The 25086-nt window shown below is 39.0% G+C and overlaps 1 protein-coding gene across 1 annotated transcript in view; it reads left to right on the top strand.

The window, feature by feature from the left end:
• crtac1b (cartilage acidic protein 1b) overlaps nucleotides 1–25086 on the top strand; it is a 169786-nt gene that overhangs the window by 91040 nt on the left and 53660 nt on the right. The window contains exon 8 of the mRNA XM_028795662.2: nucleotides 7875–8011. Within this exon, the coding sequence (XP_028651495.1) occupies nucleotides 7875–8011 (137 nt within the window). The remainder of the gene's footprint in view (nucleotides 1–7874; nucleotides 8012–25086) is intronic.

Below are 25086 nucleotides of genomic sequence, written 5' to 3'. Positions count from 1 at the left end.
GACCCTAAGCACACAGCCAAGATATCAAAGGAGTGGCTTCAAGACAACTCTGTGAATCCGATTGAACATCTCTGGAGAGATCTTAAAATGGCTGTGCACCAACGCTTCCCATCCAACCTGATTGAGCTTGAAAGGTGCTGCAAAGAGGAATGGGCGAAACTGGCCAAGGATAGATGTGCCAAGCTTATGGCATTGTATTCAACAAGACTTGAGGCTGTAATTGCTGCCAAAGGTGCATCGACAAAGTATTGAGCAAAGGCTGTGAATACTTATGTACTGTACATGTGATTTCTCAGTTTTTTTATTTTTAATAAATTTGCAAAAACCTCAAGTAAACTTTTTTCACATTGTCATTATGGGATATTGTGTGTAGAATTCTGAGGAAAAAAAATGAATTGAATCCATTTTGGAATAAGGCTGTAACATAACAAAATGTGGACAAAGTGATGCGCTGTGAATACTTTCCGGATGCACTGTATATATATATATATATATATATATATATATATATATATATATATATATATATATATATATATATATGTATATGGCATAGTTTACTGTCAAATAATGCAAAGAGTATGCGATACGTGTTTCGCCCTCACTTGGGCTCATCAGGGTAACCACCCACACAATTCAGGTCGGGACTCAGACTACGAATGTAATGAATATATATATATATATATATATATATATATATATATATAATTTTTATATATATATATATATATATATATATATATATATAATATATATATATATATATATATATATATATATATATATATATCTATAAAGGAGAGTTTGGATCCGTGTGGCTGTGTTTGTGTATTTGTGGAGGGACGGAGAGTTAAGGCGGGTGTTGGAGTCACGTGATCATCTCCCCTACCATTCACCTCATTTCATTCACTTCATTTCGCTCTGAGCTGAGCTCTGCAGCTGACGCGGTTAGTCCTTTCTCCTTTACTGATTTACTGTTTAGTAGACGCGGTACTTACCGAATAGTATTTTTTCCTTTAGTGTTTCTTAGTGTTTAGTAGACGCGGTGTGCTGGTGCTCCCGGCGGTGTTGCAGTTTAGTGTTACTTTCTACTTCGTTCTTGTATATATATTTATATGTACACACACACACATATACAGTATACATACACATATACATCTATACTAATAAAAGGCAAAGCCCTCACTGACTCACTCATCACTAACTCTCCAACTTCCCGTGTAGGTAGAAGGCTGAAATTTGGCAGGCTCATTCCTTACAACTTACTTACAAAAGTTAAGCAGGTTTCATTTCAAAATTCTACACGTAACGGTCATAACGGTCGACAACGTCCGCCATGTTAAACTTTATTATTTATGGCCCCATCTTCACGACATTTGGTAAGCGGCTTCCCTGCGCTAACCGAAACCAATGCACGTACTTATTTTGGTGGTATGACGCCACTGTCGGCCGCCATATTGAACTTTCCAACGGTCTTTGTTACTTAATGGGCCCATCTTCAAGAAATTTGGTACGCGAGTTCCCAACGCTAACTGAATCCTACTTACATACATATATACGTCCATAGACTGCAGCTCGGTCCACACTCTGAATCCTCCAGGCACTCCTGAGCATAATCTAATTTTGAAGGTTGGGGCACCAATAATATTACTGAGAAACTTACAGCCACCGAAACTTTGTAATGGCACGAGACTTCAGGTCACATGCCTGCAAAAGAACCTAATTGAGGCAACTATTTTTACTGGCGGTGGCTCAGGGGAGAGAGTTTTTATTCCTCGCATCCCCGTTATACCCTCTGATCTCCCATTTCAATTCAAACGCCTCCAATTTCCAGTAAGGCTCTGCTTCGTAATGATAATTATTAAATCTCAGGGACAGACCCTACAAAAGTTTGGCATTGATTTGAGGCAAGATTGCTTTTCACATGGCCAACTATACGTTGCATGCTCAAGAGTAAGCTCAGCGCACAGCTTGGTCATATTACAACCGGAGGGACGAACTGACAATGTGGTATACAAAGAGATCCTTAACAAATAATTATTGGTACATTTTCCCTCAGTTTATTATTTAAAATTTTAAAGCAGTACTTCGCCGCTGCGAAGCGCGGGTATTTTGCTAGTATATGTATATATACAGGTGTATATATATATATATATATATATATGTCCCAGTGCTGCTTGGATAGGCACTAACAAAATGCACTAGAAAATGGATGGATAGATATATACATAACTAACTATGTTTTTCGATTGTTGTCTTCATAAAGTCAGAATTTTTCGCTTCTCTATGAAATTGGCTATTTTGAATATTTGCTTTGTTTCACTGTGCTTTTCCTGTCTGCTTCCTACAGTTGGTCGATCAGCATAGTGAATGACATGTTGGGGGGCAGGCAGCAGTAGCTGGTAATGCTTGGGCCTCCCTCATTTTTCCCTTCATTAACTGTGCCTCTGAAGTACAGTAAACAATAATTACAGGCAGATGGGATTGTGCTGACAGAAAGAGCACTGTCCTCCACACTCCATCTGACCTCTCTAGAGATGTAATCATTACTACCCAGATACATCTAGCTGTTTATTGGCAGGGAAGTCTGCAGTGCTGCGTGTCATGTTTCTATAGATTTTGCATGCTAGATTAGGCTTGGATATCTCTCATAAAAATAAACACTGACTCCTAATGCATGAAGCAGTTTACATATTAAATTTTAGGATGTGGGGTGAGGGCTGGAAAAAAAATTCTTGAGATAGTAGATCTTGCTTGTGCAGACATTTCCTTCATTTAACAATGACATCTGCCTTAATTCTGCACATCAGCCTACGCCCTTTCTCTTACACTCATCAATTCACTGATTCACATAAATGATTAGTTAGACATGATTAATCAAGTTCAGGGTTAATATAACAGTATGTATTACAATTAAAACAATAAATGTGTAATGTGTCTTATACTATCACATTTTAATATCTTATACCTACAGTAAATTGTTGATTACCTCTCTGTTTATTAATTGACTGCTAATACAAACGAAGAAGGGCATGAGACTTGGTTTGATTTTTAATGAAATATGTTTGGCAAACAATGCCTTGCTCTCTCTTCACCAAAGCCCCTTGACATCTTCTGTAATTTCAGCACCATCTTTACTTACACGTATAGGTTGGTATTGTTGAGTTTGAGATGCGTTACTAGCCTCTGTTGCCTTGGTTGGTCCCAGCACTGCTAGTTCTTCCCAAACTTGCTTGGTGTAGGTTTTTACTCTAACCAACATATTAGCCACTGTCTGATTTTTGGGCCCTTATATTAACATTTTGTTACTTGATGCCACAATTAATTTGGCGGTATAGAAATTTTATATAAGATTTGCTATACTTTTCTAAAGAATTTTTGTTTTTAAGGCAGCACGGTGGTGCACTAGTGTTCTGGGCTTGAATACCACGTCCAGTCATTGTGTATGCACTCTCCATGTCTGTGTGGGTTTTTATCAAATTGTTCCTGAATCCCCAAATTGGCCTAAGTTTAAATGTGGCACTGTTTCTGAGTGAGCCCTGTGACGGGCTAGCATTCTCTCCAGGGTTTACCCGGCGTTGAAATTGGAATAAGCAGGCTCAACATTATTCTATTTTATTTTTGGGAGCTGCATTGGTTCCTCATGGATCCAGCATTTTTGGTTTGAATTCTGTGCCTGCTTATTGTCTGAGTGTTTTTCTCTGGGTTCCTTGGTGTTTCTCCCACATTCTGAAGATGTGTGCAGTTGGTTCTCATCGATCTCATGTGGGTGAGGGTATATGAGGGAGATCTAGGATGGACTGACACCTTATCCAAAACTGGATCCTGCTTTGCACTCAGTATTGCTGCAATATTCTTAAGCTTCCATGGACCCTGAATTAAAATTTGTTTAATAATGTTACATTTTTTGATTCACTGGAACTTTTTACTGTACCTGAGGTACAGTACTGTTTTCACTTTAATATATTTTGCATTATTTATTAGTAAAGTGGCTACTTGATGATGAGTAAACAAATTTAAATGAAGGTGAGTTAGTACCCTCATCAAGATTCAGCTGGCATGAGACACAGAAATATTCTGGAATCACAATATTTCCTTTATGTTGCTGGATCACCAACATTTTATGTTGGCACTGGAGCTAAATATGAAACAGCACATGGTGCAAAAAATCCTAGCAATTTCTAAAGCTAGGCTAAAAAGGAAGGTATAACAGAGGCCTTATTATACAGTAGATCCCGCAAGTGTTTGCTTTACTCACCTAACCCCACATTGTTTGAGTGCCTGCCTAGCCAAATATCTTATAAGGTGCACAGGAATATACTATAAAACAGTGTTGTGTTAAGTACTCAACAGCCATACTTGAATAAAAGTAGAGATAACTTTCTGAAAAGTTATTTGAATAATAGTAAAATTTTCCCATCAACAAACTACTCTAGAAGTTTTAAAGTATCTGATTTTAATTGTACATAAGTAAAACTAAATGTGGGATCTGTCCCCAGTTTATATCCATCCATACAGCCATCTATTTTTGAAACTTGCTTATCTGGAGCAAGGTTCTGGAAGCCTTTCCCAGCAAGCACTGAGCATAAGGATGGAACAATCTCTGGATGGGATGCAGCCCAATACAGGAACGACACACACCTATTAGGGCCAGTTTATCATCACCAGTCTACCTAAATAAATTGTCTTTGGACTGTGGAAGGAAACTCTACACGAGGAGTACCAAGGACTTGAGTCCCAGGCCCCTTGTTGTGAGGCACAGTGCTAACACTGCACCATCATGCTGTCCAGTTTTATAAAAATATCCAAAAAAGTTCTCACAAACTTTAAATAATTTGTGTTACAAGAACTACTGTAAATTGAAGCTGTGACACTCAGTGTAAGCAGATATCTTAATGATTATATCCTATTTCGGAGGGAAAAGCACTAATTAGAGAGGCATACAGCCCCTCTGCCCCCTTTAAGAAGGAGGTCATTTGTTCATGAAAACCATTTTACAGTCTTTTTACTGAATGTTTGTAATAGATGAGCTCTAGAGGAGCTTCTTGGTTTTTCTTTTTTGGTTTTCATATTGGGATGTGATATTTTGACAACCGTTTCTTTTGGTTATGTCTCATCTCCTGGTGGCACTTTTTAAAAACACTGCCTCTCACTTTACAGTGGGACAACCGTTTTCTAAAAATATTGTGGGTTTTTACCTCCTTTCATTTGAACTCTTATACTGACTCACTTCCAGACACCAATCTCAACAGGCGGCTTTAAAAATCAGGATGGAGATGGTGTCAATTCTGTGGAAGTACATAAGACAACGTTTGGAATTAAGCATGTGCTCAGAAGGTCCTGGAGGCACTCCTTTCAGAACTTTCTCTAAATAACAACAACAATTGCATAGCCCAAAATTACACAAGGAATGCCTCATTTGCCTTTAACAGGCCCTGTTTTTGACTCCCTAAGAAGACAATAAACAACTCCCCTGCCCCCAAAAAAAAATGTAGGGAAAAAGAAAATGTTAAGAAAACTTGGGAAGGGCAATTCAGAAACAGACCCCCTCCAGGTAGGATGGGCAGGCCATGGGTTTCAAAAAATGGGGTAAATACAACATACAAAATGGAATACAAGTAATCATCTTCACAGAACTAGATGGCCAATCTATCTTTGCCACCCCAGAAATACAGTATAATAAATGACCCCAGGTGTATCTGCAACCCTGAATCCCAACTATAGTTTAAAGGGACAAGCATCTCCAAGTAGCCTGTCCACCATCAAGTACTACAGAGTCAAGATACTGAATAACACAGAGAGCACTATTGCTGCCATCTAGCATGACTAAATTTCTCCCATATTTTCTATCCCACTCGCATAGCATTTACCACAAATAAGAAAGCTACTTCCTTGTAGAGCTGTGCCCTTATTCTTCAGCAGGATGACTGCCTTGCACCACTATAACAGATGTGAACTGGATGAATGACATATCCACCAGAATAAAATCCAACGCACAACTATTTGTAGTCTTAGTGACTAAAAATATAGAATTTAGTTCTATACATAGAAGAGCTGAATTATTTTCAATGTCTTGTACACTGGTATTGTCAGAATGTCTGAATTGTGTGTTTTTAAATTAATTTCCATCCATCCGTTTACAATTCAAAATCTAGGAGAGAGGGAAACTATCTAAAGTAACATCAGAGTGACTCAAAACTGGCCTAGTACAAATGTTAGGGTCTACCTTGTAGTGACCTACCAAATATGGAAAATGGATGTCTGGATAAATAAGGGTGGTTGGTGATGACCTGGTTCCCCACTAAAGATGGTTCTTATCTTCCACCTGATGTTGCAACCCTGAACTGGATTAAGTAGTTTAACTACTAAATAGATAAAAAAACCAATATCTTTTGATTGTGGAAGTCAGATGACATTGATGAAGGTGCAGTGGTTCATGCCTTGGAATCTAATACATCATACACAATACATACATTATAATCACTCTTGTATTACTATCATCCACCATAGTCTGACTATCATATACCAAGTAAAATAAACGGCAGGTTTCAAAGTGCAATAGTATAAAATTTTAAATAAAAAGTTTACATTTGTTTACGTAATAATATCAATCAAATCCATATGAGCAATATAGTTATCTATCATTCATTTGTTTTCTGACTACACTATTACAATACAGGGTCATAAAATATATTTATTAATTTTAAAAAGAAGATACATCTCAGGAGTAAAATATTATTAGATCAAGACAGATAACTTCAAAAAGCAGACACATAGTATCAGATCTGAGTCATATCCAAGGAGTAAATTACTATCAAATCACATTACATAGCATTTATCACAGCTGGGAATAGGCTTTTACCTTCAATGTGACTTTCCTAAAGCTTCAAAACAGTTATATTTTAAATTGAGTTTTTCTCGGCTGGAATAGAAATGGCCTCCTTATGTATCAGTACTCCTTGGAGACACGTCAAACCAAATGATCAGCCAGTCAAACTTTATGTCATAGAGTACATTGCATAAGAACATGATAGTCCAAAGACATTTAGAACAACATTATATTTACATAAGGAATACCAAGAATTCACTAAACATCATTTCAGCATGACAGACAGAGGATGACACTAATAAGGAAAGTGTCGTTGAGGTGCTTTTTTAAAACTGTACATTTTACAATGAAGATGCATTACATATTCTCCTCATTCTGCAAGCTCATCACCTTTTCTTTGCAAACTTGTAGTTTCTATTAAATGACTGTATTTATGCAGATTACTACGAGCACAGCTTACCCCTGTCAGAATTTTATAGCCTTTATAAAATTTTATCTACCCTTTCTTGGTATTCAGGTAATAAAATATCCCCAATGAGCTTTTTCCAGTCCCACTACACACGTGTCCCAGGATGACAGCTCTGACACTCCCTTACACTCACTGAAGGTCACCCTCCCTTTCATGAGAATCAGACTTTATGAGGCTTGTAATTAAAATTCAGGGTAAATAGTAAGGTGCAGAGTAGCAGGCCATAACTCTTCCAAAACTTATTGCAGCAGCTCTGCTGCACATAAATATAAGTTACATGTCTGTGAGTTATAGCCTGTTTGATCAGAGAAGGCACAGATTTACCCAGTTAAGCCAACTATAGCTCTCAGAAGTGCTGCAGGCCTGACCCCGATGACTCAAAATTTTGTTATCAACCGGCCATAAGGACTTCATCACTGCTGCCACCTGACACTCGTTGTTTATGGTGCCCAGTTCCAGAAGGTGCATACTTAGACAGCTGCAGTTAATGCTCTGATACCTTAAACATATAATATGCTTTCTTTTAGTAATCAATGTTTTCTTTTGTCTTCTGACTGTCATTCTTGTCTTCCTTAGGACATTGCCACGCAGAAGTTTGCCATGCCTTCACCTGTCCGCACTGTCATTGCTGCCGATTTTGACAATGACCAGGAGCTTGAGGTGTTCTTTAATAATATTGCATACAGAGGTTCTTCTGCAAATCGTGTGTTTAGGTACAGTAGCTTTTTTCATTCCTTTTTTCTTATTTTTCTATATGATAGCCAGTGAATGAAATGTTGAACTTATGAAAGAACTCTTTGATATGAATCATCCAACTGAAGAAGGGCTTAAAACATCTGTCCGGGACACTAACTATGCAGCAATATTAAATTTGGGTTGCAGGTAACATTCATTTTAGTGTATATGTGATTTTTGAAGGTAGTGTACTCTGATGAACTGACATATTGCATAGAGTTGATTTCAGACTTGTACATAATGTTGAAGGAAAGTTTAAAAAAACTGGCTGATGAATGAATGGGTGTTTTTAGCCTGGGACTTCATTGCCTCTGGATTATGTTGTGTATACGGATTTTTGGATATTTTCACTCAATTCGTCAGTACCTTTACCATTTGTAGAAAGTAAATTAAACTGATGGATCAACAACTATCACCTTCAATCTTCCTTTCTGATGTTGCTCCTGTGTCAGCTCTTCAAATTGATCTGAGATTTATGATCACTCAATTAGCTCTGTAACTGCTAGTCAAGAATATCGAGTGCCCTATTGTAACATCTCTCTGAATGAACCACAAAAGCTTGTTTGTATTATTATTCTTTAGGTCCAATCGTAATATTATAAAGATTATGCACATTCTATGCATTAAAGACATTGGGCTAAACTGACAATTCCTCCCTTATCAAACAATGATTTGCTGTTTCATAAATACCTTTTTCTTTAATGCCTTTCATTTACAAAGAAATAATAATATGTATTTGTATGATAACCCAATCTGCATGTATTTTGAAGATTTGGGAAAATCATATGACCTAGGTATGTTGCGGGAGGTACTGCAGGAATCTTGGGTAACAGGGCCACTTTTATGTGCTATTTGTTCCCTATATGAATGCAGTGAGAGCTGTGTCCAAATACTTGGCTTTAAGTCGAATTTGTTCACTATGGGTGTTGGAATCCATCAAGGCTGTGTCTTGTCACCACTCCTGTTTGTGGTTCTTATGGACAGGTTATCAGGGTGCAGCCGAGGATGTCCATTTTGGGAGGCTAGGTTTAGCATCTTTGCTTTATGCAGATAATGTTGTCCTCTTTCCCTTATTTTATTGTGACCTTTGGCACACGTTCCAGTGAATTGCTGCTGAGTGTGAAGGGGCAAAGTTGAGGTTGAGCACCACAAGTCTGAGTCTGAGATCTTGGTTCTCACTTGGACAAGAGTGAAGTTCCCTCTCCAGGTGAGAGATACTAACTGCCCTTAGTGGACGAGTTGAAGTATCCTTGGACCTTGTTCACAAGTGATGGAAGAAGGGAATGTGAGATTGATAAGTGGATTGGAGCAATGGCAGCTGTTCTATGGGTGCTGTATTTGTTCGAGGTGGTGAAGCAGAAGCTGAGTCTACAAACAAAACTCTCAGTTTACCTGTCAATCTACATTCCTGTCCTATCTTATGGTCATTTACATTTATTTGATTAACAGTTGCTTTTATCCAAAGCGACATACAAAGGAAGCCAACATAATCGAGTAACATCAGTCTAGGGACTGTTTTGAACAAGAGTAGCAGGACAGGTTACCGAAGTTGAACACTAGAAGTGAAGAGCTATAAAGGTTGCATAACTAAAAAATGATCAACAAGAAATATGACAGATATCCACTGAGCAAAAAACATTTATTAACTAATTGACAGAATTTGCAGAACAGTAGGGGTTTAAACTGCTCCTTAAACACATTGAGGGAGTCAGCAGTTTAGATGGAGGTGGGCAGCAGATTAACCCAACTAGGAGCTACATGTGAAAAGAGTCTGGATTTAGATTTGAATCTATTACAGAGGTGGCATCAACAGACACTGCTCACTGGCAGAGCTGAGTGGACGAGAGGCTGCATAGCACCTCACCAGTGTCTCCTTGTACACAGGTGCTGACCCACTGACTACTCTGTAGGCAAGTATCAAGGATTTGAACTTAATGTGTGTTGCTACAGGGAGCCAATATAGCAGTCTGAAGAGATGTGACATACACCCATCTTGGGTGGTTGAACACAAGACAGGGTGCTGGATTTTGGACCATTTGCAATTGCTTGAATAGCGCATGCGGGTCCTCCTGCCAGTAGTGAATTGCAGTAATTCAGACGTGACAAGGCCAAAGCCTGGACCAGAAGTTGTGCTGTTTACTCAGTCAGATTAGGTCTGATTTTGCAGATTTTATACAGAATAAATCTATGTGAATGAGAGACAGTTGAAATGTGATCAGAGAAAGATAACTGCTCATCATCACTACCCCAAGGTTGCATACTTGGCAAGGTGTTAGTGACAATGAGCCAAGCTGTACACAGATGGGGAGCTGAACAGATTGGCTGGCTGGGATAACAAGAAGCTCCGTATTTGGCAGGTAGAGCTATAGATGGTGATCCTTCATCCATGTCAAAGTATCATTAAAACAAGCAGTGACTCTAGCTGATTACATGTTGTTGTCCTCAGGAGGGAACAACAGGTACAGCTGTGTATCATCATCCTAGCACCAATGTGAGAAACTATGGGATTGGATGATGTGGCCCAGTGAGGTGGTGTAGAGAGAGAAGAGTAGAAGACCAAGTACTGATCACTCTGTATGTCTGATACACCCTTGACATTTATCCTTTCCAGGACACACAGTAGGATCTGCCTAAAGCTGTAGGACTCAAACTACCTGAGAGCAGTCCCAGTGATGCCATGGCTGACTATGTCAAAGGCAGAGTAGAGATCTAGAAGTATCAGGACTGATGACAAATGACGATGGTCATAAGCTGTTGGTAATGACCAAAGGAATGAGATTGCGAGTACCAGCAGCAGAAATTAAGTTACTTCACAAGGCCACTGGGCTGCTTCAAGCACATCCAACTGGGAGAAGACCCTGCAGCAGACCCAGGACATGTTGGAGGAATTATATCTTTTGGCTAACTTGGGAATGCCTGGGAATTCCCCAGGAACACCTGGAATCTGTAGCTGTTGACAGAAAAGTCTAGGCTGACCTGCTTGCCTTGCTGCTGCCACAACCCTCACCAAGAGAAACAGATGATTAGATGACATAATAATAATAATAATAATAATAATAATAATAATAATAATAATAATAGTTGTATTATATTTTCAAACTTGCTTAATCCAACTCAGAAAACCTATCTCATCAGAAGATATGTATTTAAATAAACAAGTCTTCTCTCAGCATGAATTTCTACGGAGAAAATGAGTGTGATTTATACTGGAGCCAGTGCAAGCTTGATTAATTTTTTGCACTTAAAGCTACTAAGATAGGTTTCATTTCTGAAAAGAGATGAATTGGTTCAACAATGCGTAGAGGATCTGATGATTAGATAGATAGATAGATAGATAGATAGATAGATAGATAGATAGATAGATAGATAGATAGATAGATAGATAGATAGATAGATAGATAGATAGATAGATAGATAGATAGATAGATAGATAGATCACATACTCCAGCAGCAGCATACTAATAAAGAAAATATTAAATTAAAGAGTGATAACAATGCAGGTATACAGACAGACAATAACTTTAAATAATGTTAACGTTTACCCCCCCCCCCCCCCAGGTGGTATTGAGGAGTCGCATAGTGTGGGGGAGGAACGATCTCCTCAGTCTGTAAAGTGGAGCAGGACAGTGACAGCAGTCTGTCGCTGAAGCTGCTCCTCTGTCTGGAGATGACAGTGTTTAGTGGATGCAGTTGATTCTCCATGATTGACAGGAGCCTGCTCAGTGCCCATCACTCTGCCATGGATGTCAAACTGTCCAGCTCCGTGCCTACAATAGAGCCTGCCTTCCTCACCAGTTTGTCCAGGCGTGAGGCGTCCTTCTTCTTTATGCTGCCTCCCCAGCATACCACCGCGTAGAAGAGGGCACTCGGCACAACCGTCTGATAGAACATCTGCAGCATTTTATTGCAGATGTTGAAGGATGCCAGCCTTCTAAGGAAATATAGTCGGCTCTGTCCTTTCTTACACAGAGCATTAGTATTGGCAGTCCAGTCCAATTTATCATCCAGCTGCACTCCCAGGTATTTATAGGTCTGCACCCTCTGCACACAGTTACCTCTGATGATCACGGGGTCCATGAGGGGCCTGGTCCTCCTAAAATCCACCACCAGCTCCTTGGTTTTGCTGGTGTTCAGGTGTAGGTGGTTTGAGTCGCACCATTTAAGAAAGTCCTTGATTAGGTTCCTATACTCCTCCTCCATGCCCACTCCTGATGCAGCCCACAATAGCAGTGTCATCAGCGAACTTTTGCATGTGGCAGGACTCCGAGTTGTATTGGAAGTCCAATGTATATAGGCTGAACAGGACCGGAGAAAGTACAGTCCCCTGCGGTGCTCCTGTGTTGCTGACCACAATGTCAGACCTGCAGTTCCTGAGACGCACATACTGAGGTCTGTCTTAAGATAGTCCACGATCCATGCTACCAGGTATGAATCTACTCCCATCTCTGTCAGCTTGTCCCTAAGGAGCAGAGGTTGGATGGTGTTGAAGGCACTAGAGAAGTCCAGAAACATAATTCTTACAGCACCACTGCCTCTGTCCAAGTGGGAGAGAGATCGGTGTAGCATGTAGATGATGGCATCCTCCGCTCCCACCTTCTCCTGGTATGCGAACTGCAGAGGGTCGAGGGCGTGACGGACCTGTGGCCTCAGGTGGTGAAGCAGCAGCCGCTCCATGGTCTTCATCACATGCGACGTCAGAGCGACAGGCCGGAAGTCATTCAGCTCACTTGGATGTGATACCTTTGGGACTGGGGTGATGCAAGATGTTTTCCAAAGCCTCGGGACTCTCCCCTGTTCCAGGCTCAGGTTGAAGATGCGCTGTAGAGGACTCCCCAGCTCCAACACACAGGACTTCAACAGTCGTGGCGATACTCCATCTGGACCCACTGCTTTGCTGGCACGAAGTCTCCTCAGCTCTCTGCTTACCTGGGCTGCTGTAATTGTGGGTTGGGGTAAACTCTCTCCTATGCTGGTATCAGCAGAAGGATGGGTGGAGGGTGCAGTACTCCAAGGTGAGAGTGGGTTAGGGTGGTCAAACCTGTTAAAAAAGTTGTTCATCTGGGTTGCTCTCTCCACATCTCTCTCGATGGTGGCACCCCGCTTCGAGCTGCAGCCAGTGATGATCTTCATCCCATCCCACACTTCCTTCATGCTGTTATTCTGCAACTTCTGCTCCAGCTTTCTCCTGTACTGCTCCTTCGCCTCCCTGAGCTGGACTCAGAGTTCCTTCTGCAAGCGCTTGAGCTCATGCTGATCACTGCCTTTAAAAGCCCTTTTCTTCTGGTTCAAAAGGCCCTTGATGTCACTTGTAATCCATGGCTTGTTGTTAGCATAGCAGCGTACTGTTCTTACTGGAACTACAATGTCCATACAGAAGTTGATATAGTCAGTAGTGCAGTCAACAACCTCCTCAATGTTCTCGCTATATGATCCCTGCAGGATATCCCAGTCTGTAGTTCCACAGCAGTCTCTCAGAGCCTGCTCTGCCTCAGGGGACGTGAAGTCATTTAAAGTATAATGTATTCAGCAGCAATATTTATTTAGACTACGTATTCGTCTTGGATCTACTGGTCAGCACTCCTTATAAATACTTTGCTTATTTCAGTACATGGTTTCTGTAGTGCTGGGATCATCAGTTATCTGGCCCCAAGTCATCCTCAAACACTTCTTTTCAGCATTATTAAAATGATTTAGAATTTATAAATGTCAAACATCCATAAAATCAGGCACGTGCAGAGAGTTGAAAGGGACAGGTGCCGAATTCATAAGTTCATTTTAACAAGGAATTCATAATGAAATTAAATAATAAACTCCATGCTTGCCACTTTGATTAGTTAATCTATAGAACTGAGCCCTTCAAAAGTAAGGCACATAAATGACTCAAAAGCGGCATTTAGAGCAAAAGAGGCAGGTGCTCAGACACGTGCTTCACAGAATGGATGGGAAGGTCAGCTGGGCAGGGGCTACTTTTGGCTTACTGTATTGTGTGTTATTTTTTATGTAACCTATTTAAAATATATTTTCTAGAATGTGGTGTGTGCTGCCTGTTGGTAATGCCTGCATTACATTTCTTGAAAAATCAGAATTCTCAGTTTGTTAAAGAGAAAATGTTACTGGTCATCTGCATGTTGTCATTAACTAGGAAATAACAATCAACACTCAGCATTATTCACATTCTGTGGTGTAGCGTGTGCATGATAACAAAGTACTACAGAAACAGAACGAAGCACCACAAACCAAATATTGTGTTTTTGCTTAGTCACTGTTGTTCAGAATAGAGTAGAGAGATAGAGAATGGTAAAAGATGGCATGTCTGATTGAGTAAAAGCGATCAACAACTTTTACAGTTTCTTGCTGGTAGATATATTTTTTCAAGACCACAGCATGATAAGACAATTCTTTTTTCATAAATTAACACCAATACGGAGTTGTGATTCATAACAATTTTAAATCAGCTGATTTCATGATTTCTAATCATATTTATAACATCAAAACCCACCACCACTGCAGAATGGTGCATATTTTCCTGCTGTGATCGTAGTTTATTTTCAGGGTCTTGAATTTCTTATGCATCAGAGTGTGGTGGATAAGATTCGTTGAAAGTGCCATGTTGCTGAAAATAATGGTGCCTCACATTGGACCCTTTCATGATAGCAGCTGTTTCATCACAGATCCGACAGGTCAGTGGAGCATTTCAGGATGGTGCATTATAAAGTCATACTTTCCAGTCCATTTGCCTTTGAAATGGCAATTCTTGGTGTCAGTTTTCCTCTTAGACATTGAAAAGATGCATTTTTGCTAGCTGACTCATTTTTATAGTTAGCTTGCAATGTGAATTTTGAAAGTTACTGCCAGGATAATTAGTGAAAGTAATGTAAATGGGTACAACCACTGTTCATTTTCATGAGAAAATAATATAATTTAAATGACTGAACTTGCTTGTTTAGGTTGACAATCAGATTCACCAGAATGAATTCACACACCATTGAGTTTCAAACCCAGAATGTTGGATAAGTGAGAAAGCAGCATTAACCTCCGTGCCACCATAAAACGAAAAATGCATTAACATTGTCAGACTTGCTTTATTCAATTCATGGTTAATGGGAGTCTATCCTGTGGCAAGACAAATTAACTTTTACAAATATTGAAAAATGAATTTGAGATATCTTAAAATACATTTTGCATATTTAGATATCTAAATTTTTCTTCAGATATCTCAGAATTTGTTCCCTTACATTTAAAGATGTGTGCAATACATTTTGAGATATCTCAAATGCATTTCAACTTTTTCAAGATATCTTAAATATATGTAGAGATATCTCAAAATTACTTCCTTTTAACTTCCCTATTCTTTCATTGGGATTTCCTGTCTATTTTAAAATATCTTGAAATGCACTTCAGATACATTATCTGAAAATGGACAGGAAGCTATTTTGAGATATCTAGAAATATATCTGAGGTATCTAAAATTGGATTACAGATATCTGAAAATGATATTCAGGTATCTTAAAATTAGTACGTGTCCTTTTAAAGATATCTTAAAATGTATCTGAGACATTTTTGAAATAGATTTCAAAATATCTTGAAATATACTTTAATATATCTGAAATTAAGCACAGATCCCTTTTAAGATATCAGGAAATTAATTTGAGGTATGTGAAACATGAGTCAAAATGAGGATATCTGAAATGCATTTTAAAATATTCTGATTACAGCCTGCATTTCCCACTAAACACATAGTCAGCTAAAAAACACAAAAGGCCGATCGATCATAGGTTACCACTCAAGCCCGTAACTTTTAAGAAAAATGAAAACAAACACTTGTTGTGGGCATCTTGCTTTTTGTTTTAACTTTGAACAGGTTTATTATTATTAATAATGTATTGCTGGGGTTGTTTTTTGAGCATCAGAGGCTGAAAAGTTTAAACTAGAATCAAACTTAAGGTTGAGTGTAGCTCAATTAATCAAGCAAACTTCCAGAATGAAGCAAGGCAAAATCATAGTGTGTGTTTTAATTAGAAATCCTAAATTCTTAACAAAACTGTTAGCTTTTTGTGTGAGAGAGAAAATGTATTTTATTTTCTTTTGAGTTTTAACATGGATTATTTACAGCTTCATGACTTTAACCTGTATGGTGTCTACAATGCCATCCATAACAATGAAGGAATGAGATTGCGAATACAAGCAACAATGAAGATGTGAAGGAGTTGGTGAGCCTCCTTAACGACAGTTAAGATGTTTTGTACCCATTTTGAGTCATTTGTGGTGGATAAATTTAAAACTGTTGACCTTCTCCTTCTCTGATGGAGATGTGAGTGTACCCTTGCTTATTATTAAGACTAGGGAGTTCCCCCCTGCTCGATTCGCTCGCCAACACCCTCCAGCCTGAGATACGTGCCAGCCACTTTGTGTCTCTGCCACTTGCGTTGTGAAGAGGGGAGCTGAATGCACCGCAAGGAGACGCGGTCACTCCTTTGAAACCCCCTCTTAAACGGTGATACAATCGGAAACAAATACAGGTTTTTTTTACCTCCTCTTTGCTCGATCAGCTGCTGGCTTGCTGCTGCCGTGCCACGTGATCTGCATCTCGCACGGTGCTTCAAACATTTAAAAGCCTGTACAGCAGCTGTCCTACTCTTTGTCTTTTATTTCTGGCCCTGGGTGTGGTTAAATCTCTTGGCACAAAGTCTCGTTCTCCGGGACATGAGCTCTTGATATTTTTTAGTTTATGATTTAAAAGTGGAATAAGAATATTAAAATCTAACAACATCACATTAAAGTTCAATAAATTCTGAAAAAAGAATGATACCAAACATATATGTGTAGATTTTAAAATAAGCCCGATTTAAAGTGTGACAAAAAACGTGACATAAAAACGTCACATAAAATCTTTGCACAACATCATTGCACTTTTTGGCTTAGGATTTTATATATAGAGAATAGATAAAGATTGTTGTCCTGGCATGTCATAAGGCATACCTCTTCTCTGTCATCCATTTCACCATTATTAACTATCAGGTCTATAATCATGATGTCATCAGCAAATTTAATTATGGAGTATGACCTGTACCTAGCCATAAAGTCATAGGTGAACAAGGAATACAGCAGGAGTCTCAGCACACTACCTTGTGGGGTGCCCAGAATAAAGATCAGAGAGTTGAAAAGTGTAGCGGGTGGCACTTAGTCTGGCAACTTGGTAATGGAACAACAGCATTGAATGCCACACTGTAAACAGGCACAGCAGTTTTCATTATGTACATTTGCCAGGATGGAATAAAATGCAAGGAATTTATAAACAAACTTGAGTTGATACAGACAATCAAGAATATTATATTAATTGCATTCCTGCCCAAGTGTTAGGTCATTTTTTGACATTCATGACTGACTATCGTTAGAGTGTCTTCATGTCACTTGTTGGTAATTTACACTTCCTTGTGCTTTCTCATTACGCAGTAGGTTTAGTGGGCTATCTTGCTGTGTCTATAGATGTACTCTCATAAGGATGGTATCATGTAACTCTCCACTTAGTGGCCTAGATGCTCTTTTACATTCTTTCACATTTTACAGGTACTATCAACATACTTACTTAGGATGTTTTGGATCTGAGTCAAACTCTCTGGTCTCCTTTGAGGCTTTTTACTCTTTTGAGAAAGTCAAGAACATTTTAATGGATTGACCAGAGCTCTTAGTAATTATTGCATCTAAACAATTGCTTTATGATGAATACACACACAGTTGTATACTATCACATTGCCATAGCTGCTCCATTATTGGCTACCTTATATTTACATTGTAGTCTAAAGTACAGAATCATTAATAAGCAAGCAAACTAAAACAACACCAGAAAAAAGCAAAGTGTAAACACTGAATACCATTGGTATCTTTCTAAATTTTATCAAGATGTTATACCTGCACTACTTGTGAGATTTTTTGAAAACAAAGGGTTTTGTCAAAAGCAAAAACTAGCTTCTTGTTAAGAAATTGATTGGAATGAAAATCTACATTTAGCCCCCTAAATTTGGTGACACATGGTCTGCTCTAAGATATTTGTAGGTCACATTCCTCTTTCAGCTGATTTTGAGTTGGATACCACCATAGCGTACTTGTCAAGATGGACACAAATTACATTTTGCTGCCATTGCCTATGTGCAGGGCTTGCTCCTTTCTGATATTTTTTATTTGTAATCAGTGTAAATTTGTCAGGTGGCTGATTTTACCTTTTTTAACATCTCACTGTGCAGAATATTTAAGACAACAGTGATTCGCTTAGAACAATCCAGTTTTGATGTGTCCTTTGAAGCAATGTAGCCACGTCTATGTTTTCTACTTTCTCATTATTGGGTCTACATACTGGGATGACGTCCAAGACTGCAGCATCCTGGTATGAAGCACACATTAAATTCTTTGCTGTATCTTTCATTCCATAGTAGTTGGTAATTGCTTTATTGAGACCATTCTTGAGTTAAAGTGTTTATATTCTACTTGTGAAAGTATTGCAAACTACATGGTGGACAGTAGTTTTCATGTCCTTTGTGCTCATGTCTTTTGTGAGTGGGAAAGTGATTTCATATGTGGTACTGGCCAATACTCTAGTTTCTTAATGTTTGCAGAGGTGTAAACTGCTAAAGGTGTTTTTTTAAATATTGCGAGGAGTGGGTAGTTTACAATGGTCACTCTGCTTCATTTTGTATTCACTATTACCAACCATACAGTCTGTCAAAGCATAAAAACTTACATCATTGAGTGACTCCTTCTTTACAAAGCATCTTTTTTGCAGCGAGGTATATGATCTTTGAGGATGCCACAATAGACTCTTTTCACTGGATCTTTAAGTTGTAAGCCTCGGTGTCAATTATGCATCTAATAATTGTTTCAACCATTCAGATATTGTTTCCTGCCGAAAAGCATTACATGAAAAATCTGTTAAAACTTTCTGCTTTACAAAGCAAGACTGACCCCTATTGACAACAAAAAGTAAAGTGAAACATTTGAGCTGTTTATCTAGCAAGCTAAAAGGATTTTAAAGGCATGCCCTAGTGTTTAAACTTGTAGAATGTTTTAATTTGCACAGACATATTCTGAGTGGAGTTTGCAGATTGTCTCCTTTGTCTATGTGGGTTTTCCTTCTAGTACTTTGATTTTCCTTCCTTTTGCCCAATGCTGTAAATGTTAAGTTAATTTATGCTTTCAACTTGGCCCAATGTGAGTGAAGGTGTGTGCTGTCTGTCCAAGGCTCTTTCCAGACTTCAGACCCATTGTTACCATCAACTGGACTAATTGTCTTTATTAATGTTATGTTATGTTAGATTAGGTTATGTTATGTTATATTATGCTGTTTTGTCAATATACATATAAAAATCTGTGATTAAAATTTTACTTGAGCATTATCAGTAATGATTCTCTCACTCAGATAGACAAATGTTCACTTCAGTTAAAAAATAAGTGATTTTTAATATGAAAACATTTTCTTACCTTTGTAAGTTCCTAAAGGTGACAACCATAGGAGAAAATTGTGATCACCATCACAATTCAGGATTTGCTTTTAACTGTTTCATCTGCCAAATCATTGCATATTTTTTTCTTTTTTACAGATTGAGGCCTTAATTTCTATTCCAAATTTACTGTACATGTGTGTAAATGTGGATCTTTAGGTGGGTGCTTGTGTGTTAGTGGGACTGGTGTACTGCAAAGCTGCAATCTTGCTTGAACTAGTGGTGGATTTGAAAATGCTGTGCTAATTTTGTTCCATCACTTATCTGTACATGTCAAATTATGTAAGAATGAAGTTCTCTGGACTGAAAAAAAAGTTATAATGGGGATTTTGTTATAATGGAATTGGAACATAGTATGGTCTTTCGGCATGTACAATTGACAAGGCTGACTGCGGAATGCGTAATGGCAACGCCTATTTTATTCTTGATAGCATCAATAGTAGAGAGACATTCCAAACTTTTTAAACATGGCATCCCTTGGCATTCTTAGCACAGTCAATTATTAGAAATATTATTAGAATTTAAGGTCTGGGGAAGGGTGGTCAGGGGTCCCTCTGGGTTTGGAGCAAATGCCCCTTGGGTGACTTTGCCTAATGGATTAACCATCTCTCTCTGGCTGTTGGCTGTTATTTTATGAGTCACGCTGTTTTTTTAACTTGGAAAACTTTTACATAAAAAGATCATGGTAAAAAATTTAGAAGAAATGAAGGTCGCATGCATAAAATCGTTGGATGTATAGATTTGTGAGGACAAAATTCAAAGACTCATTTAAATGCAATAATTAAAAAAGAAGATTATGGTGTGCAGGTATTCATAGGGTAAAATCTTAGTGAATTTATAAAACACATTGAAAACTGTTCAAGTAGTGTAAACACGGGGGAAGCTCTCAGTAGTCAGCATTTTTTTAATGAAGAGTGAGACAAAAATTTATCCTCAATCTGATCAATGTGCTCAGCAAAGTCAAACCATACCTTGAGAAACCTGAAAATAAGTGACAGTCCATGAAGTTAAACTTAATTGACAGTTATCTCGCCACTTGATACACCTAAAATGCCTCTGGTCTGCAGTAACCCTTCTCAATTTCTGCTCTGCTACAACAGTATGACATACAAGTGCAATCTGATTGGCTGTTCAGAAGAACTCCTGAAACGCGACTTTTGGGCCAAGCACAGAACAAAATGGGTGTTTTGCTACCCTTTTTTTAAATGAAAAATAAATTGGTTGTACTGAATTTTGCTGATGAAATGGACCAAACAAAGTGTCAAAATGAGGATTTTACTAAAATGAAGTTTGTCCTAAAGGAATTTCACATATATATATATATATATATATATATATATATATATATATATATATATATATATATATATATATATACACAGTTAGGTCCATAAATATTTGGACAGAGACAATTTTTTTCTAATTTTGGTTCTGTACATTACCACAATGAATTTTAAATGAAAAACTCAGATGCAGTTGAAGTGCAGACTTTCAGCTTTAATTCAGTGGGCTGAACAAAACGATTGCATAAAAATGTGAGGCAACTAAAGCATTTTTTAACACAATTCCTTCATTTCAGGGGCTCAAAAGTAATTGGACAATTGACTCAAAGGCTATTTCATTGGAAAGGTGTTGTTAAGTCCGTTGTTATGTTATTATCAGTTAAGCAGATAAAAGGCCTGGAATTGATTTGAGGTGTGGTGCTTGCATGTGGAAGATTTTGCTGTGAACAGACAACATCCGGTCAAAGGAGCTCTCCATGCAGGTGAAAGAAGCCATCCTTAAACTGCGAAAACAGAAAAAAAACATTTGAGAAATTGCTCCAATATTATGAGTGGCAAAATCTACAGTTTGGTACATCCTGAGAAAGAAAGCAAGCACTGCTGAACTCAGCAACGCAAAAAGACCTGGACGTCCACGGAAGACAACAGTGGTGGATGATCACAGAATCATTTCCATGGTGAAGAGAAACCCTTTCACAACAGCCAACCAAGTGAACAACACTCTCCAGGGGGTAGGCATATCGATATCCAAGTCTACCATAAAGAGAAGACTGCATGAAAGTAAATATAGAGGGTGCACTGCAAGAAGCCTCAAGAATAGAAAGGCTAGATTGGACTTTGCTAAAGAACATCTAAAAAAGCCAGCACAGTTCTGGAAAAACATTCTTTGGACAGATGAAACCAAAATCAACCTCTACCAGAATGATGGCAAGAAAAAAGTATGGAGAAGGCGTGGAACAGCTCATTATCCAAAGCGTACCACATCATCTGTAAAACACGGTGGAGGCAGTGTGATGGCTTGGGCGTGCATGGCTGCCAGTGGCACTGGGACACTAGTGTTTATTGATGATGTGACACAGGACAGAAGCAGCCGAATGAATTCTGAGATGTTCAGAGACATACTGTCTGCTCAAATCCAGCTAAATGCAGTCAAATTGATTGGGTGGTGTTTCATGATACAGATGGACAATGACCCAAAACATACAGCCAAAGCAACCCAGGAGTTTATTAAAGCAAAGAAGTGGAAAATTCTTGAATGGCCAAGTCAGTCACATGATCTTAACCCAATTGAGCATGCATTTCACTTGTTGAAGACTAAACTTCTGACAGAAAGGCCCACAAACAAACAGCAACTGAAAGCCGCTGCAATAAAGGCCTGGCAGAGCATTAAAAAGGAGGAAACCCAGCATCTGGTGATGTCCATGAGTTCAAGACTTCAGGCTGTCATTGCCAGCAAAGGGTTTTCAACCAAGTATTAGAAATGAACATTTTATTTCCAGTTATTTAATTTGTCCAATTACTTTTGAGCCCCTGAAATGAAGGGATTGTGTTCAAAAAATGCTTTAGTTGCCTCACATTTTTATGCAATCGTTTTGTTCACCCCACTGAATTAAAGCTGAAAGTCTGCACTTCAACTGCATCTGAGTTGTTTCATTTAAAATTCATTGTGGTAATGTACAGAACCAAAATTAGAAATAAGTTGTCTCTGTCCAAATATTTATGGACCTAACTGTGTGTATATATATATATATATATATATATATATAAAACAGTGGAACCTCGGTTTGCGAGCATAATTCATTCTGGAAACGTGCTAGTAGTGCAAAGCACTCGTATATCAAAGTGAATTTCCCCATAAGAAATAATGGAAACTCAGATGATTTGTTCCACAATCCAAAACTATTCATATAAAAATGATTAATACAAAATATAAAGTAAAAATACATAATACAAATTAACCTGCACTTTACCTTTGAAAAGAATCATGGCTGGTGTGAGTGAGTTTCTAAACTCTTGTGGGATTCCACCCAACGGGACGACACGCGGAAGAGCGTCCCAAAGCAATCGCAGTCTCCCAGCGCTGTAGCAGTTCGCTGTAAAAGCGAATCTGAAAAGATCGCGGACATACTATAAGCGCCTGCCATCGATGGGTGATACAAGGAACACTATAAATGCGCAGGGCACTGCCTGACTGCTGTGTCTGTTTCAAGCTGAATAAAGCTGGTGTTGCTAAAGTACTGAGACTCAGCTTTGTGTCTTAGTGTGCAAGATGGGGACTCGCACGTCACAGCACACATGCGCACGCGAGCACACACACACATACACACACGCGCGCTCACACACAGTCACAATGCTAATGCTGTAGTAAACAGTATACGCTCGTACGGATGTTTACTATGAGTGAGGCACGCCGACTCAGACAGAAAATAGGAGACGATTGCCCACAATCCCGCAGCGAGAGAGAGAAGAACCATCAGCTCAGTTGTGATCACATGACGCTCAGCAGACAAAGAGTATACATACTACTCGTACTGCAAGACCTCACTCGTTTATCAAGTCAAAACTTATTAAAAATTTTTGCTCGTCTTGCATACACTCGTAAACCAAGTTACTCGCAAACCGAGGTTCCACTGTATATTGTCACAGGTGGCTGGGGGGGGGCTTACGCCTCCCCCAGACCATGTGGGGGTGACTGCCCTGGTGGCTATGGGGACCACGGATACAAAGCTTTGAAGCTCAACCCTGTAGGGGCCTGTGGTCACCGCCAGGGGGCACCCCAATGCCTAGGGAGCCCTGGACCTCAGCACTTCTGCCACACTCGGAAGTGCTGGGGGGAAGAGGATCAGGGACACCCGGAGTGCTTCCGGGTACGCAGCTGGCATTTCCGCCACACTGGGGAGTGCTGGTGGAAGATTGTCAGGAGGCACCTGGAGCACTTCCGGGTGATTATAAAAGGGACTGCCTCCCTCCGTTCGTCAGCTGGAGTCGGGAGAGAAGGAAGGACAAGGTCTTGGAGGAGGCCTGGACTTTGGGGATTTTGGGGTTTGTGATGCACAATTGTAAATAATAGGAATGTATAATAAACATGTTGTGGGTGATTTGAACGTGTCCACCTGTCTGTGTCTGGGTCATCTTCCACTATATATATATATATATATATATATATATATATATATATATACTAGCCTTGTGTGCCCAACTACATTGTCTGTGAAGGGCTCCCTGTTTAAACGTGGCTGCCAGTCGTGAACTGGACTCTTCGTTGCATAGCATTATGATTTTTTAAAAGGGAAACAAAATTACAAAACAAAACCCTTGGACATTGATTCGATAGGAACGGCCTACTCAGAATCACTGTCCGAATAGTACTTATGTGGTGGTGTAGGAGCATTTCTGCTTCTCTCCATTCACAGTCCGTCTCGTTTTCACGACGCTGACGTTTCCTGTCACGATCTCTTCTAAACCTTTCTCCAATCTCGCAGGTTGCTTTGTTGCAATCCATAGAGTAAGGCAATATACATGGAGCAATGGTTATAAAAGAGGGACACATGGGTATCCAGGCTCTTTAAAGCATAAATAGGGATCACTTCACTGACATGTGAGCAAGCCACGGTACAACTGTGAGACGCGCAGCACTAGCCAGCTACAACACAACAATAATAATTTCCGGAACGTGCTGTTACGTTGTCATTCATTTTACCCACTGTCTTTCTTTCATTCATATGTTACGTAGGCACGTACCTTTTATCTTCGGCAATCTCATTCTCTAACCAGGCCTCAGGAGCTAACCAGCATAACACTGTCCACCACCCCTTTCGTTATTCCGGCACACTGTTGACATCCATGAGTAACAACAACGTACTAAACTGGAAGGTGGTCTACGCATGCGTGGAATTCGCGGACAAACAAAGATCAAGATCCAAATGAAGATTATATATAAAGATTAGTTAATTTAAAGCACAACAATTTGTTTAGTTTGAATGTCTGTGTTTTGAGGTGTGACTGGAGTACAATAGTCTTCAGTAGTATAAGCCTGGAGGAGATTCTTAATGCAATGCCTATGTTTTAGCTGTCTCTCTACTGCCATCTAGTGCTTCTTGTTCTAATTCATTCACGGACAAACAGAAATCAAGATCCAAATGAAGATTATATATATATATAAATAAAATTTATTATTATTATTATTATATATATATATATATATATATATATATATAATGCAGTTTTACAAAGAATAGGAGTGACCCCAACGATGTGAGTTCATGATGTGCTGCTACA

Source organism: Erpetoichthys calabaricus, chromosome 2 (genome assembly GCF_900747795.2).
Source record: "Erpetoichthys calabaricus chromosome 2, fErpCal1.3, whole genome shotgun sequence".
Classification (NCBI taxonomy): Eukaryota; Metazoa; Chordata; class Cladistia; order Polypteriformes; family Polypteridae; genus Erpetoichthys; species Erpetoichthys calabaricus.
Note: the sequence above shows the minus strand (reverse complement) of the source record. Positions and strands in the feature narration are given on the sequence as shown.